The following is a 15,265-nucleotide window of genomic DNA, read 5'->3' as shown; positions in this document are numbered from 1 at the left end:
TAGGTAAAAACTGTCCCACAGCCAAAACATAGAATAGATACCCTCCAAAGCTGTGATTCAGTCTTTGCCAGAAGTGCAGTCACAATAATTTAAAAGAAGCTTTAAAAAGTATTCAGGTATCTTACTCCTACAGAAATGTGTGCTCTAGATGCACAAAATCTCTCTTCGTGACTGTGGCTTTAAAAGTTCCATATGTAAATAAACATAACCCCTGAGGATTCCTCTCAATGCTCCTGCACTACTCTGCAGCCATCAGGATGGAGGACCTGCTCTCTGTTTATCTTCTGGCTTTTGCACCATCTCTTTGCCAGGTTTTAGTGGTGACTGAAAACTTTTGACATATGATGGCCACCATCTGCAAATACCTGTATTTAAATTATTTATATTTCACATCTACATCTAAATCATGCAGACAAATCCATTAATGCTTCTTCCAGCTGTTCTTTTTATCTCCACAAAAATAAAAAGGGAAACAGCAAACTGTTGATGGTATTTTAACACAAAAATTTCCCTTGGCTGTATTTAAATTCAGTTAAGAGGCACATGCTGTTTTTCTGTTGTTTAGAAAACTGTATCCGTTCAAAATATGCTACATCTCATTTCATGCTTGATTTTGTCCTAATTAAAATTCACTTATTTCTTCTTTTCAGTGTGAATGGTGAGTTCATGGTCTAGTTTTCTTTCTTGTGCAACTGAAAAATTCCTTGGGTCATGAAATGTCTTACATGTCCAGGAATCCATAAATTCAAGTTCCTCCTCAGCCTCCTCTTTGTTGTGAGGCTTCCCAGGTCATCATCAGCACTCGCCTCCTTAGGCTCACTGAGGCCTCCTTCTAAAACCTTGTCCCAGTACTTCCAAAGGAGTGGTGCCATTCAAGCCAAGACTAAGTCATCCCCTCCAACCAACCCTGGCACAAAGGCCATGGGAGAGGAAGAGAACAGAGTGGGATCTGGCAGACACTTCCACTGGCTGCACACAAGGACTCAATTCCTAGTCCTGTCCCTGCTGAAATCACAGCAGCAATCCCAAATAAATACAAGTAGCAAGTTTGGAGGGCCTACTCCTTCCTCTAGCATACTGGAACAAAGTTCCCATGTCTGTTAGGCAGCATACTTTGTTTTTTAATTTTCCATGGGGCATGATCAAGTATGGCTAGCTGCACATTCACCAGTCAAAAAAAAACCCAAACAGCCCAACCAACAACATGGACAATCAGATTATGAGAGCAGATAGTGGTGAATTTTGGCAATGCTTTCTAATGCTTGAAACTTTGCTAACCTTTAGCATTTCAACAGAGGATTTTCATAGCAAGAACTTTGCTTAGAATAATATTTTTGATGTCTTTCTTTGTTTTGAGTTCCAGAAAACAGTTCAGATATTTCAAAAAATGTGGTTGTAGAAGATGCTATTTTGCAATTAAAAAAAAAATTAGTTGGGCAACACTATCTTCAGAAGATGGCGGGTCTCCATGCCTTGCAGGAGACAACTAGCTTCTTGCTGAGCTGCTAGCTTTTGTGTCAAAAATATGTCACTTTTGTAAAATTCTACCCATCTTAAATGCATCCCAGAAAAATCTCAGGTTTGCACAAATGCAATACCCACTTCTTCCTAGTTTAACAGCTCCAGAATTAGAAAACTCTGTTTTCAAGGAGATCATGCTCTTGACTCAAGACAGACACGACCATGTCTGCCTTCTGGTTGGGGCCATACCCCAGAGGATAGTTTCCTATGTGATTACCTGCGCAGCCTTAGCATCACCATAAAATATATTTCTATGCATTTGAGTATCCACACACACACACAAGTCTACAGTCAATGAATCTTGTTGATCCTATGCAACACAAAAATCCCAACTATGAGATTCTGACACACTGACTTGCATGAAAGTGGTTCATCTTTTCTTGCTCCATACTTTGTAACTAACATTGGTGGAATGTCATGAAAACAAAGACAGAAATTCCAGTGGTATGCAATCTTGTAATTAGAGGGTAAAGGAAAAGTAAAACCATGGCAAAATAGAGATGTAACACTTCTGCGATCCACACAGTTCTGTTTATATTTTCTAATTGTCAGCTGCAGCTTCTCTGCTTTACAGCAAACAATAAATCAGATAGTAAAACCAACTTTTTTGATATTAATTCCCAGCTATGCTGTTAACAAGGGTGGAGAAAGAATCAGTGATGAAATAGAAAAGCACTCTCTTCCCACTAAATAATAATCATTATCCTTACTATTTGCCTATGAACAACAGGGCGGGTGGGGGGGGTGGCAGGGAGGAAGTAAAGTTCACTGCCCACTGGTGAGATAAGCAGCTCTAAACTGATCTGGTACCACTACAGATGTGACACCCTTCAGGTATGTCTATAAGCTCTGGGAAATGCATATCATTCACTGCCTCAGCTAGTGGCTACTTTCTCCATTCTATTTGTAAACAAGCAAGGGCAGTATTATATCTGAATGCATTTGAAAGACCTGGCAGAAAGTTATGTTCCAAATCATCAAAGGTCAGATCACTGTGGACAAAGCATTTTCTATTTAGTTCTTAAATTTAGAAAGTCTTACTGCTTCACTTAGGGGACTCTGGGAATTACAGGAATCACATTCATGGAGTTTGTTTGTAGGTATACTCAACATGTGCTGGATGAATGCTGAACAAAGCCCAAAGTTATGAACGCCAACAAAGAGCTACAGAGGCTTTTTTAGGGGTTGATAGTTGATTCCCACATTATTGTTTGATTTGTGCAACAATGCATAATCAAGATGCAAAATCTGACTTATGTCTACAAACGTGTTTAGAATCCTCACAGTACACAGATACTTTTTAAGAAGCCATCCAGGACATGGGTGCCATTTGAATCCATGACCCAGGACAAGCAGTCCTGGGCGTGGTGGGGTCTTCCCAATACGCAGCATGAGGTAAAAATGCACGCAGGCAAAATTTCCTGTAGCTTTCTCTTTTCATTACCAGGTTTCACTGGGGGGGGTGGGGCATTGTACTGTATAAATAGCCAGTGGGATTGGCTCAGCAGTGGAGGAAAAATTCAACAATGCAGATACAAATTCAATTAAAGATTTCATCATGTTAACAACAATTTCACTCTTCTTTTCCAAGAACTTCCACTTTAGGATTTCACTAGCACAAATATGCATAACTTCACTGTTTTACTACAGCAGAACAGAGTAACAGAAGGCCAAAAAACTGCAATGGAACAAAATCCCATTTTCTTTTACCCACAGATTTTCTTTAAACCCCTGAATAAAGGGCTGTCATGGGGGCAAGGTAGCACTGTCTGAAGTCTTTTAAAATACTATTCTTATTCTCAGTTGGACTATAGCTAAGCCACTGTTGCAAGAGCCATACTGTACTCCATGCATTTAGCAAGCTTTTGGTGCATTACACAAAGGAGAAGAAAACTTTAAGAAAAAATTGTTATAGATGAGGCCTCTGAAGTCACACATACAGCAGGATAAGCAGATGTCAAAGGAATGAAGCTTATATTCCAGACTCTACAGTAGATTTACAGGCGTTTCCATTCAGAAAAGGAAAAAAAAGTCAACAATCCCCTGAAAATTATCAAAAAATCCCTAAAATGTTCTTCTGAGTAAAACTTCCCTTCTTGTTTATCTGTTTAGTGCAGAGAAATTCCTGATTTCAACATAATTATTAGAATTTAATTCCCACCCTCATCTTCCAGAATTTTAGGTGCATCCATATTCCAGGGGCAAACTGCTGGATCACCCAATTGCCCCACTCTAGTTTTAAGAACTGCTGTTATGACAGAGTATCTGCAAAACTCCTACATCAAGAAATTGGTAACTGTCACTTTTATTGAGGGAATAAAAAACCACAACAAATCAGATTATGAAAATGTAGGAGCCTGATTGATAGTAAGTGATTCAAATGGGAACACTGATATAGTGGATGAGAAAAAGAAAAAATATTAATTGCCTAGCATGGGCATGTTTAGGAAGCATGATATTTGTGCTACGACTTTAGGACTGACACCTTGCAAAGCTGGAAAAAGAGCAAGTAAATTATAAAGCAGAATTAGACTGATCCTAATCATTACAAGTAAATGCATCTTTAGTATTACTGCACTTGGATATAATAAAAAAGACAGACAGGAAAAATTGGATTCTGGAATTACATTTTTTTAATTGGTTGTGGTACCAAGATTTTGTGTTTGTAAACATATTATCTATTACTCAACAAGGTTTATGTTTTAACATATAATTAATATAACTCTAGCATTTAAAAAAAATGAGAAAGTGTTTTCTCCTCTAAAGCAAACTGAGAGAAGTGGAAAGTAGGTTCTTTCCTCAGGCATTACTGAGTAGCAACTAGACAGTAAATCTACACAGTATTGTTTTTTTCTACTCATGACAATTGGGTTTTAGGCTAAACCAAACTTTCTGAAAGTTACCTTGTAAGAGCAGGGGTAGCCATGCCAGCTTGCACTCCAATAGCCATGGGAATACCTCCACAATGGATATTTCCCAGCTCTTCTGCCACTGCAATATTATAGGAGAAGTCCAAACCCATGCCACCATATTCTGAGGAAAAAACAAATCTATTATTCTCATACTCTAGACTGGCATAAGCAACAAGAAAAACAACAACAACAACAAAAAAAGATGTTGCTACTGCAAGGACTTGCCAGCTGTAATTTAACTGCTAATTTTTAAGTATTTGACAATTACCAACTCCCTTTCACAAAAGCAATACCACATTATTCTCTACAATATTGAGAATTGAATTGAGAATGACACCTGCTCTAATTATCTATGTGCACATCGGGTCACTTCTGAGTATCCTAAGTAGCCTCATTACTTTTACTGGAAATAGAAGGAAGAAGTGACATGCTGTTGTAAATGATACCAGAAGGTAAAATTATTCTTTCCAACAGCAAGGTCATATGAACAAATCACACCACAAGGTAATAAGTGCTTTTATTTCCCCATGATAACTCCTGACAGCCGCTCTCATCACACAATGCAATCATCTTTCTCAGACACAGCAGTCAAGTCAGCACGGAGCGCGACCACACGCAGGTCGTGTTTCTATTCTAAATTACTGCTGTAGCTCAAAATTCATGTTAGACACAACCGCAGTACTGAATGCGTTTATTCCACACCCTGCACCCGGTCTGTGCAGTGATTAAAGCACTCTGTTCCCAGGGAGCTGACAACCAGGGGTGCTGGTCTGGTGCCAGCACAGCCCATTGCTGCCCCTCTCCCCTCAGCATTCCAATCTGCAAATTCAATTAAAGAAGAAATTATTCTTCACCTCATTCCCATGCCCAGTGCTGATAAACCCACTACATAGTGAAGCACAGAAAAAGGCTACATTGCTATGATGGATGAGGTAATTTTTAGCTGTATAAAATAGCTTATAGTCCAAAGGAAATATGGTGAGAAAGTGAAGGTTAAGGTTGCTACCTGACGTCATTAGTTGACTGAGCAGCTTTGATTAGATAATGCTGCCTCTTTTTTTTTTCTCTTAGATCCTTTGAAGACCAGCTAAGGAAATTTCAAATAAATAGATAAAACCCTCACCCCTCACACACACAATAAGGGGCAGATGACCCTCGTCTGTTTTCACTTGCTGACCTCAAACACCGAGTACACTCTTCATTGACCTGCTCTGAAGTTTTCAAAAAACACCATTAAATAAAGGTCAAAACATCACAGTGCATATAAACATGGAGCTTTGCATGCTATCATCTGTTTCCTAAACCACAAAAACTATCTTTTTGCATCCTTTCTTTGCTGAAAGGAAAAACACAATAGGAAAGTTTCCAAAAAACATTTCTCCTTAGGTCATACTGAATAGTTTAGACTGACAGAATTAAATAACTGCTACTTTTTCCAAACTTGTGCTTGAAAATAATGTTTCTTAAAAATATACACAAAATTAAAGCTCCTACTAGGAGCTTAAGCAGTATAATGAAACATATCAGCAACATGGAAATGTGTTTAACATAACAGATAATCTAATTTTCTTGCCTTCACACAGCCCCCATCAATAAATAAATGCTCTGAGTAGCAGTAAGGAATCTATGTGCACAATGATAGAGAATGTCTTTCTGAGCCCCAAATTCTTGATCAAGGTGGAGATTGATTTGTCAGTGCTGTTTGTGCCATTTTATCCCTGGTAATTCAGGTAACTTAGGCCGTGGCTAAAAACAGTTTTGTCCCATCTCTTTGGAGAGCTGGCCCTCCACACTGAGCCAGTGGTGTCACACACACAGCATCAGCAGGCAGTGCTGGCTACAAGCACCAAAGAAATATCCTTTTTTCCTCAGTTCCTAGTGGCAGCCTGGTGCTGGCAGACACACTGCCAGCACTCCAGGCAGCGATTTTGGGGCTGGTCCGAGCACATTTCCCTGCATGTCATGGGACTCAGCTCTTAATCTGAGACAAAATCATCAACCAGTCTTATTTCCATCTGCTTCAGTGATGATGATAAAAGTTTTATGAAATTAATGTTCAGTTTTTATTTGGAACAGAACTTGGGAATAACTCTTTTTGGAAGAGGGAAGAACTTTTTAAAATAATTGTTATTTGCAAAAAAGGCAATATGCTGGTGGTAGTAGGTTTGTATTCACCAGTCTCATCAACAAACACCACTTTCTGGAAGTACCTGTACTATGATTTAATGCTAATAGGTCAATTAAATTTTAATTCAGAAGAGCAAACACCAGGCCTAACATAGGAGTGAAAATTCTGGTGAAATTTTTGGTGAAAAATCCATAGTGAAAGAAACCAAATCAATTCCATATTTGATTGCTTTACAAAACATACAAACAAACACACACAGAATCTCAAAAAATAAACAGCAAAAAACCCACACCAAAAAAAATCCACATCAAGAATAACAAACTATATTTAAATATTTACAAGTAAAATATTTCTGGGGAAGGTAAATATTTCATGCTACTTTAAAATGAGATGAGGGACCTTTAGAGAATTATTTGGCTACATTACCATTTTTAATTTGTAAGAAAATTAAAAGAACAAAGCACAAAGTAGATTAAACTAGGCAGAAAGTCTAATGCACTATTGCTTTTATAGCTGAAAACAGGTAGAAAGAGGCAACTCAGCTATATTCAAATTGTTACAGTTTTAATGATAATAGCACAACTTCCAGCTGTTAAATGGCCTCATACAACATCTTATCCATTGTCGGATTTCAAGTTCTTTTACAAAGCAATTAAAATATAAGGCCCAAAGCAGAAAGCACAGAAACATACAAATAAATAAAGATTCTGCACTGCAGCCCATGGGCAGGACCCAAGCTGCAGGAAGGAAAAAGTGTGAGGAGGAAGGAAGAGCAGGGAGGATGTGCTATGGACTGACTGCAACCTCCCATCCCCATCCTGCTGTGCCGCTCGGGCTGGGAGTGAGGTAGATGAGTCAGGAATGAAGAATGGAAGATGAACCTGGGAAGAAGGGGGACAGGATGTTGGAACATCTTGTTTTAATTTGCCTTTGCTTCTCACTACACAAATATACTTTAACTGGCAGGAAATTAAAATAATTTTCCCCCAGACAAGTCTGCTTTTGACTGTGATGGTAACTGGTGGCCAGTCTCCCTGACTTTCCTTGACAGCCAGGCCTTGGTATTCTATTTTCTGCCCTGTCCTGTTGAAGAGGGGGAGTGAGTTAGTGGTTGGCCAAGATGAACCCACCACACCATGGTCAGTATATTAACCTACTCCTTTAAATTGGCTCTCTGCTTTTCTACTAATCACCACCATCATATTATTTGAACACTCCCAACCCACAAAACCTCCTTATTTTATACAGACCAGCAAATTTTTACATGTCATATTTGTAGATCCAGGCAGTAGAGTAGGAATCCAAAAGAACACAGTGAATCTTAAAAAACATTGGTTTTAAAAGATGCAAGTGTATATTCTACTAAATCTGACAATTTAGGGTATCAGGAGTTTTACATATGAATTTAGGGCAGACGGCACAGACGATGCCCAAAACTACAAATAAAAGAGCAAGACATGATCTCCAGGTGCAACATGTCAAAACAGAAGCACTGCTGAGAAGACCAGTTGGAAAAACAAAGACAAAGTCTATGAAAAGGGAGTCATAAAGGCAAGCAAGAAGCTGAAGTCTTCCATATAATCATTTCACTTTTGTGAAGACCGGAGCATTTCTTGCCACTTGTTCAAGATCCCTGTTCAAATATGACTCTGTTCCATGATAAGACAGGCTTGATGTCTCTAGTCAAAAATCTGTAAGAGTTTACAAGTGTCTCTATTTGGAATTTGTTTCTGAACCGCACCTAGTAGATATTAGTGAGAATGACAGTATCTGTGGTGAAAAGGATCTGTAAGTGAATTGAAGCAAGGTGAAATAGGTGGTCCTCAAAATGTTTTAAGAATGTAAGTGAGCCTGGATAAAGGAATGGTGATAACACAATGCAGAATGTATCCAGAAGTCCATTTTAAATGCTTATATTTATATAATTTATCTTGTTTGTTTACGTACTTTCCAAAGTTTCAATGAAGTGTATCTACACCAAAGAAAATCACTTATTATTATTTTTACTATGGGCATTTACCTCAGTGCAAGAAAAATAATCAAATATGTGCTTTCATATTTGTCACAGACAAATAAAACATGAATCCAATCCCAGTTTGAAGATAGGTCTGAGAGACTACTGTATTTGATACTACGATGACAAAGCTAATTGCCAGTTTTCATCACAGCTTACAATTTTAAATCAACAGAAGCAAAATTTAATTGTTCAAACCTTATTCACCTACCATAAATATGGTTCAAGAATTTCAGCTCCAGAGAAGTACAAAGAATCTTGAATCTACATAACTGCAAATGTCATCAGGTAGGACAGTACAGAAATCCATATCATAATTCCTTTCCTCTGCTTTCTATTGAAGGAATTTAAAGAATTACCAAGGGTGTACTCTCTGTCTTGTGCAATTTCCCATAAATCCATTATGAAAAGTTGAGACTACTGAAGTTCAGAAAACATCTCCTGCCTTCTTGGTTGTTTGCTTCTGGCTGAGTGTAGAGGAAAAAACCTCTCATTAAGAGTAACAGAAAAACTGTGAGTCCACTTTAGTCTTGTTGAGATTAAGACATAAGTATTTTTTTTGGCTAATTTCCCCCCCCCCCCAGACCAATTCACAAAAAAACAATCAAAATGAAATAACAAATTAAAAAAAAACTTACAAAGAAAAAAACTCCAGACACAAATAAACCATTGTAACAGATGCAAAGTTTTTTTAACAGATTAGCTTAGTAAGAGAGACCAAACTCCCCTAGTTTTAATGAAATTTTGTCCCAAACCAGGAAAAATTATAGTGCTTGTCATGGTTGGACACTGGCGCAATGATTTTGTTTGCTTGATCCCAGAAAGATTGCAGTCACCTTTCAGTACTTGCTCTCTCACAGATACCACTTAATCCAAAAATTTCAAGACAGGTAAGGACTTACTCTGCTAACCAAACTTCTAGTATTGCTCATGATCTAGTAGTCCTTGGGAAAGGAAAAAGGAAAAATATGGATTGGCTTCTCATTACTTTTCAAGCACTCATGGTTAGCAGCACAAGTACAATCCCAAGAGCAAATAACAACGCAAAATGTGCATTCCTGCAAAACTCCTTCTGTATTCAGTATTATTCTGTACTGTATTCTGTATTCTGTTCCTTCTTGCTACAGACGTCATCACGGTTGCCACCACAGAAACTAAATTCACTGAGATAAATAAGGTTATTGGGTCTGTATGGGACTGTTTTAGATTAAGACAGATCTACACTATAAAATAACGGAGAAACTTCTCACACAGTGTAAAGATAAAAACTCTCCTATAATACCAGCACAAAATACCACATAGGAACTTGGCAGTTCCTGCCACTGAGCAGATAAATGCACCACACAGACCTGGCCCCAGCTAGGGACAGCATGGACACCTTTAAAAAGGGTTCAAAGCTGCATAGGACACTTTAAAAAGCCAGAGCAGTATATTCTAAATGACCAAGTTGCCAACACCTGCACTTGCTACCCTCTGATTTCTAAAACATCCCTCAAAAATTTGTAGAGTTTTCCTCCTTTTCTAAGTGGTTATGAAGAATCACCCAGTGACATTGAGTTAGAAATCACATTTGCATAAAACTTCAAACTCAGAAGGTTATCAGAGCTCTTAAAAACAATATCACACAAACCCCCAAAATTGTGTACAAACAATGTTATGGGGAAGGAAAAGCTAAGCTGCCCAGTACAATAGAATAAAATGTACACATGTCAACATAAGAAATATTAACAATGTAAAAGATGCAGTAGCTAAAAAATAAAAGAGGAAAAAGAATATCCAAAGTGCACACAGCCCCAGGCACCAGCTATTGCATCAGCTCCAAGCCAGAGAAAAACTTTAAGCAATCCCTGGTCACAGACTCCTCAGTTGTCTTCTGCCTGGAGTTTTAAATGGAGCTTATTCTCCCCCCACTCAGCTCTGATCCAACATCTGTTCCAAAGAATTGGAATTTAATCGAAATAGCTTACAGCTTTTTCTTTAAGGTTAAAGAGCACAGATCTCAGTTATTGTACATTTGTACATTTGAAAATGTCAGTCAAACTAAATGCCACAGCATAAAGAAAATGAAATAAACACCAAACACACAGAAAAATGAAGTCAAGAAGTATAAAGGCTGAATATCACCCTTCCTGAGCTTCAGTGGAAAAGCCATGTTACTTCTCATTGGGATTCTCTTTGGGCAAGCTCATAAACAAATCATAGAATGAATTTCAAGGATATCACCTTTGCAACCTGCCTGCCGCTTGAGATCAGTCAACCAGCAAAGCTGCCAGCCTCCTTACATACATTGCTACCAGCAGGCTACCAGCCTGCTCTAAGCTTTGCTTGTGGATGCTCAAGTATCCAGCAGTGATTGCTTGCTCTCTCCAGCTTAAAGGTGGCCGCCTTTCTGATGATCAAGCCACCATTGCATCAAATCCTTCAACAACATGTGTCCACTGAAGTCCTCCTGACACAACCATAAGTCAGCCCTCAGAGGCACTAACATCTGTCATCAGCATCTGTGAGCCCCATGTAAAATGCGCTCTTCTTCCCAAGAAAATGTCTGAACAGCTGCTCAGCTACCTTTAACATAGTTGTTCACTTTGAACAGGTAATAATTAGTCCCACACCTGTACAAGGATGAAGCAGGTACATCACCTTTATGTGGTGCTGGTGCTTCTATTCAGGACTCATCCTCTCACATGAACCACCACAAATTCCTACAAAGTTTATGTTACTCTGCATCATGGCAAATTTTCTTCCAGTAGTATCTTAAGTATGAATGCACAAATAGATACTATAAGGAATATACAGTAATGCACAGACATTGAACCATACATAAGTCAACAGGGAAAGAAAATGGGAATTGACTTATCAATGGGTAACTGACCGAGATACCCCAAAGAACATACCCCAGTTTAAGCACAACAGAGAGAAGAGATGAGTAACAGCACTGAATACAAGTATGTACATTTGTAAAGAGTTTTTAAAAGCTGGATGAAAAGGAGTCACTCTACTCGGTTTTGGAGCACTCTATGAGCAAAAAGCAGACTTACTGCTTTCATTTCTTTCAGGCATCCAATTACTTTCATTTCTTTAAGGTAGCAGGATATACAGTCAATATTAAAAACATCATTCTGTTTCTTCTGAGTTCTGAATAAATAAATAATTAAACTGAGAAGCAATACTCAGTGATTTAAGGATCACAGATTTATTACAGTTGCTACTTATTAAAATTTCTATGCTAAGGTTTAATACAAAGGCTAAATATTTATCAACTGAAAGCTGTGTTTAATTTTCTTCCCTAGAAGATCTTTTATTCCAGTCCAAGCTAATAAATAGCTTGTTGGAAATTCACATTAGTCTGACATGAAAACTTTAGACACTTAATATGTCACACCCAAAGACATAAATTTTACTAGATCATACTTTCCAAAAATTGGAATCTACAAACGGAATTATAAATTGAGAATTGAAATTTTGGGTATGGGGGAAATAACTTAAAAAATGTTACTTTTCAATAACTTTAAAAAAAACCAAAAATAATTTCAGCATGTGTGCAGTGAATAATGAAATAAGCTTTGGACATGCTTTGGAGCTAGCCTGGCAAGCACAGGGGTTTTAGTTCAGTAGCAGCAAACTTGGAACAGAAGTGCACTGCAGGAGGTTTCCACAGGAATTCCTGATCAGCACAGACTTAAAGGAGTAAATCAATTTCCAGTGGCTGACTTCTTAAGTCCTTGAGATGTTGGGTTAGATACTGAGAGAAAGGTAACATGCCATCCTAGAATGCCTGCCACATTGCAAGTTAGCATAGTCCCAGCACAGCCCCAGCCAACAGATTATTAAAGAGACATCTATCAAGTAATGCTGCAGCCAGAAGCACACCCTCTGTCTTTATAAATTCTCTTCTGCTGGCAACATCTGCATCTGCACGCTGACACAGCCTTCAGCGTGGGCAGGGCTGGGATCACCAGTTCCACAGCTCCTTGTCTCTGGCAGCCCCCAACCACTCACTCTGCGGGACAGCCCATCGTGCTGCTGGAGCATCTCCAGAGGTTTCAGCTCCCAAGTACAGCAGAAACCAAAGGACACCATCTTCTGTGTTTGTGATTGTTGAGAAACCTGACTGGTTTTGAAACTGCTTTCTGTTAGCAAAAGCAAAGCAATAAAGAGTATTTCTAGATCTGAGCAATGGATTATGGTGAGCTCTTCGAGACAAAACCCAAATTTGCAGTTTTCCAGGAAAGGCAATGGGTTTGATCTCAAATGGGGAACAAAAGTGAAAAATGAAGCAATCTGAGTATTTTTATAACATTAAATTGTATGCTTCTGTCAGGTGACCTTTGTTTTATGTAAAGACACATAAAGGAAAGATGACAATAAAAACCACTTCTGGGGTAAAAATGAACAGAACAATGTCTTTCCCTTCATTTTCTCCAATGAAGTCAATATTTCAGTAAAACTGATATGTTTCCATGCTTTCTCTATTCTTGATAATTTTAATGGAGAAAAAATTTCATTGACAACTTTTATTTGGTTTAAGGAATGTGGATAAATGTTTTAAACCATATTCTAGAGCTGGAAATACCTGTCTCATTTCTCATTTTTGCCTACAATTCTGTGGGCATTCTTCTCCTTAAGATTTGTCAGCCAGACCGTATCATGAAACAGATTATTCCTCTCTGTTTGTAGAAGAGCTGACACAACAGGATTCTGATCTGAACTGCTATCTCCAGTGTGAAATATGCTACTCTACTATTTTATTTATGCTAACATTGGAGGTGTGCCTTGTATGTGCTACTGGCCAAAAATGAAAGGATTTTCAGTATAGTGCAAGCATACCACAAATAAAATTCCCCATTCAAGATTATTTTCTTCTAAAGAACCTTCTACTCAGAGTGTTACATTATTTCTATAAGCATTTCATCACACAATGTTGTCTCCTCCAAGAAATTATTATTGATCAGAATTATCTTTTTCTTCTTACAGATTTGGTTCTGAAATCAGTAACAAATTAGCTCGCAAACCAATGAAAACCAGTTGTTCCAAGGGGGAATAACAGCACCCTGCTGGAGGCTAGATAAAATTATAATACAGTTTACAATTAAAATCACATCAAAGTGCCTATTACACAATTGCCAGTGTGACACACTGGGGTCCATAACATACCTAGGGATTAATGGGGGGCAAAAGGGAACAATGACATGGCTAAAGGCATTTGTAGAAGACTGAGATGAGTTCAGAAAAATAACAAAACCTCCTCCCCAGAATATCCCTGTCACCTGCCCTGATTCCCAATCCTACCTGAATTATAATTAATGATCCTAAGAATTCATGCACCCAGTAGTTAAGAAGCCTTTTACTATACAGTTTAGCTGTAATTTTTTACAACAGAAATAGAATATAGATTTAGCCATAGCAAATTAAAGTCTACAGTAAGGATGCATTTGCACCACTTGCTATTTAAACACTTAAGACTAAAGTCAGACCTCTCCCAGTTATGAATATTTACAAACCATTCAGGAACCCAAGAAGGGTTCACTACTCATCTCAGTAATTTACTTTTTTATAAGTAGCTACACAATAAATTTTATTTCAAATTCTTGCTCTCAAAATATCACTCTAGAGTTACATAGCAATAAATGTGTATTTCATATTCAACATACTGAATATGTGGTCACATAGTAAATTTGTAAAGGCATTAAATTTCATTTCTTTCTTCAAGAAATTCTGAAAGGCAAATTACATTAAATCAACACATGTATTGTATTGTTATGGGATGTCCCTGAAACTGAATTTAAAATATTTATATTTTAAAATAAAAGAAGCAAAACAATTTTTATTGAGGGAAAAAACTCCACCTTCTTAATATAAATTCAGAAATTATTCCAGGAGATATTTAAAAAATAATCTTAGAAGTATTAGCTAATACCTGAATTATTATCTTTATGGCTCAATAATCTAGCCAATAACACACCTTCCTTTCAAATTAAAACAAACAAACAACAACAAACCAGGGAGGCTGGAGTCCCCTCCACCTTCCACTCCCAAGGACACAGACTTTCAGAGTCATCATGCTTTTCCTATCTCTACCACACATCTACACATAGACAAAAAGTGGGGATGATGGGGGAGGGAAAAGCAGCCTTTTCATGCAGGAAAAAGCTTCTGTCAAAACTACATATTACTACTAATTTTTTTAATTGGTCTTGTATGAAGGACTTTCCATTAGATCCATCTAATTGCTAAGAATTTTTAAAGCACTTGCAACCATCCATCAGACACCTGGTTTATACAGTGTTATGTGTACTGTTTCTAAATGAGTAACTGAAATATCTGAAATAAAAAATAAATACCATGCAATTTATTGGCAAGTAATGTAAGAATCTCCAGAAACAAAACTCACAATCAGAAAATTATTTTAATATATTAAAGCTCCTTGTCATGTTTTTGAGTTACATAACTTTCCATCTCATAAGAGGGACTATTTTAGAAGGACACTCAATAGTCACAAACTATTTGCCTAATTTTCACATGCATCCATCTATCACCGCAGGCTTCTGTGGCCATGAGACCCCAGTGGGTAGCACAGGCCTGTAAGAAAGGGAACTGAGGAGTATTTTATTAGCATAGGCACTTTTTATCACAGTTAGCCATCTCACTGTGCAGCCACTGTAAGATTGCTGATGAATCCTTTGTTTCATG

General features: G+C 37.8%; 1 protein-coding gene across 1 annotated transcript in view; it reads right to left on the bottom strand.

Moving 5' to 3' along the window:
• The window catches only part of LOC128799602 (probable acyl-CoA dehydrogenase 6), a 75,198-nt gene that overhangs the window by 25,699 nt on the left and 34,234 nt on the right, over positions 1–15,265 (bottom strand). Inside the window, exon 3 of the mRNA XM_053964134.1 lies at positions 4,425–4,554. Within this exon, the coding sequence (XP_053820109.1) occupies positions 4,425–4,554 (130 nt within the window). The remainder of the gene's footprint in view (positions 1–4,424; positions 4,555–15,265) is intronic.

The sequence above is a fragment of the Vidua chalybeata genome, chromosome 1, assembly GCF_026979565.1.
Source record: "Vidua chalybeata isolate OUT-0048 chromosome 1, bVidCha1 merged haplotype, whole genome shotgun sequence".
NCBI classification, from domain to species: Eukaryota; Metazoa; Chordata; class Aves; order Passeriformes; family Viduidae; genus Vidua; species Vidua chalybeata.
This window is presented reverse-complemented; position numbering and strand designations above follow the sequence as displayed.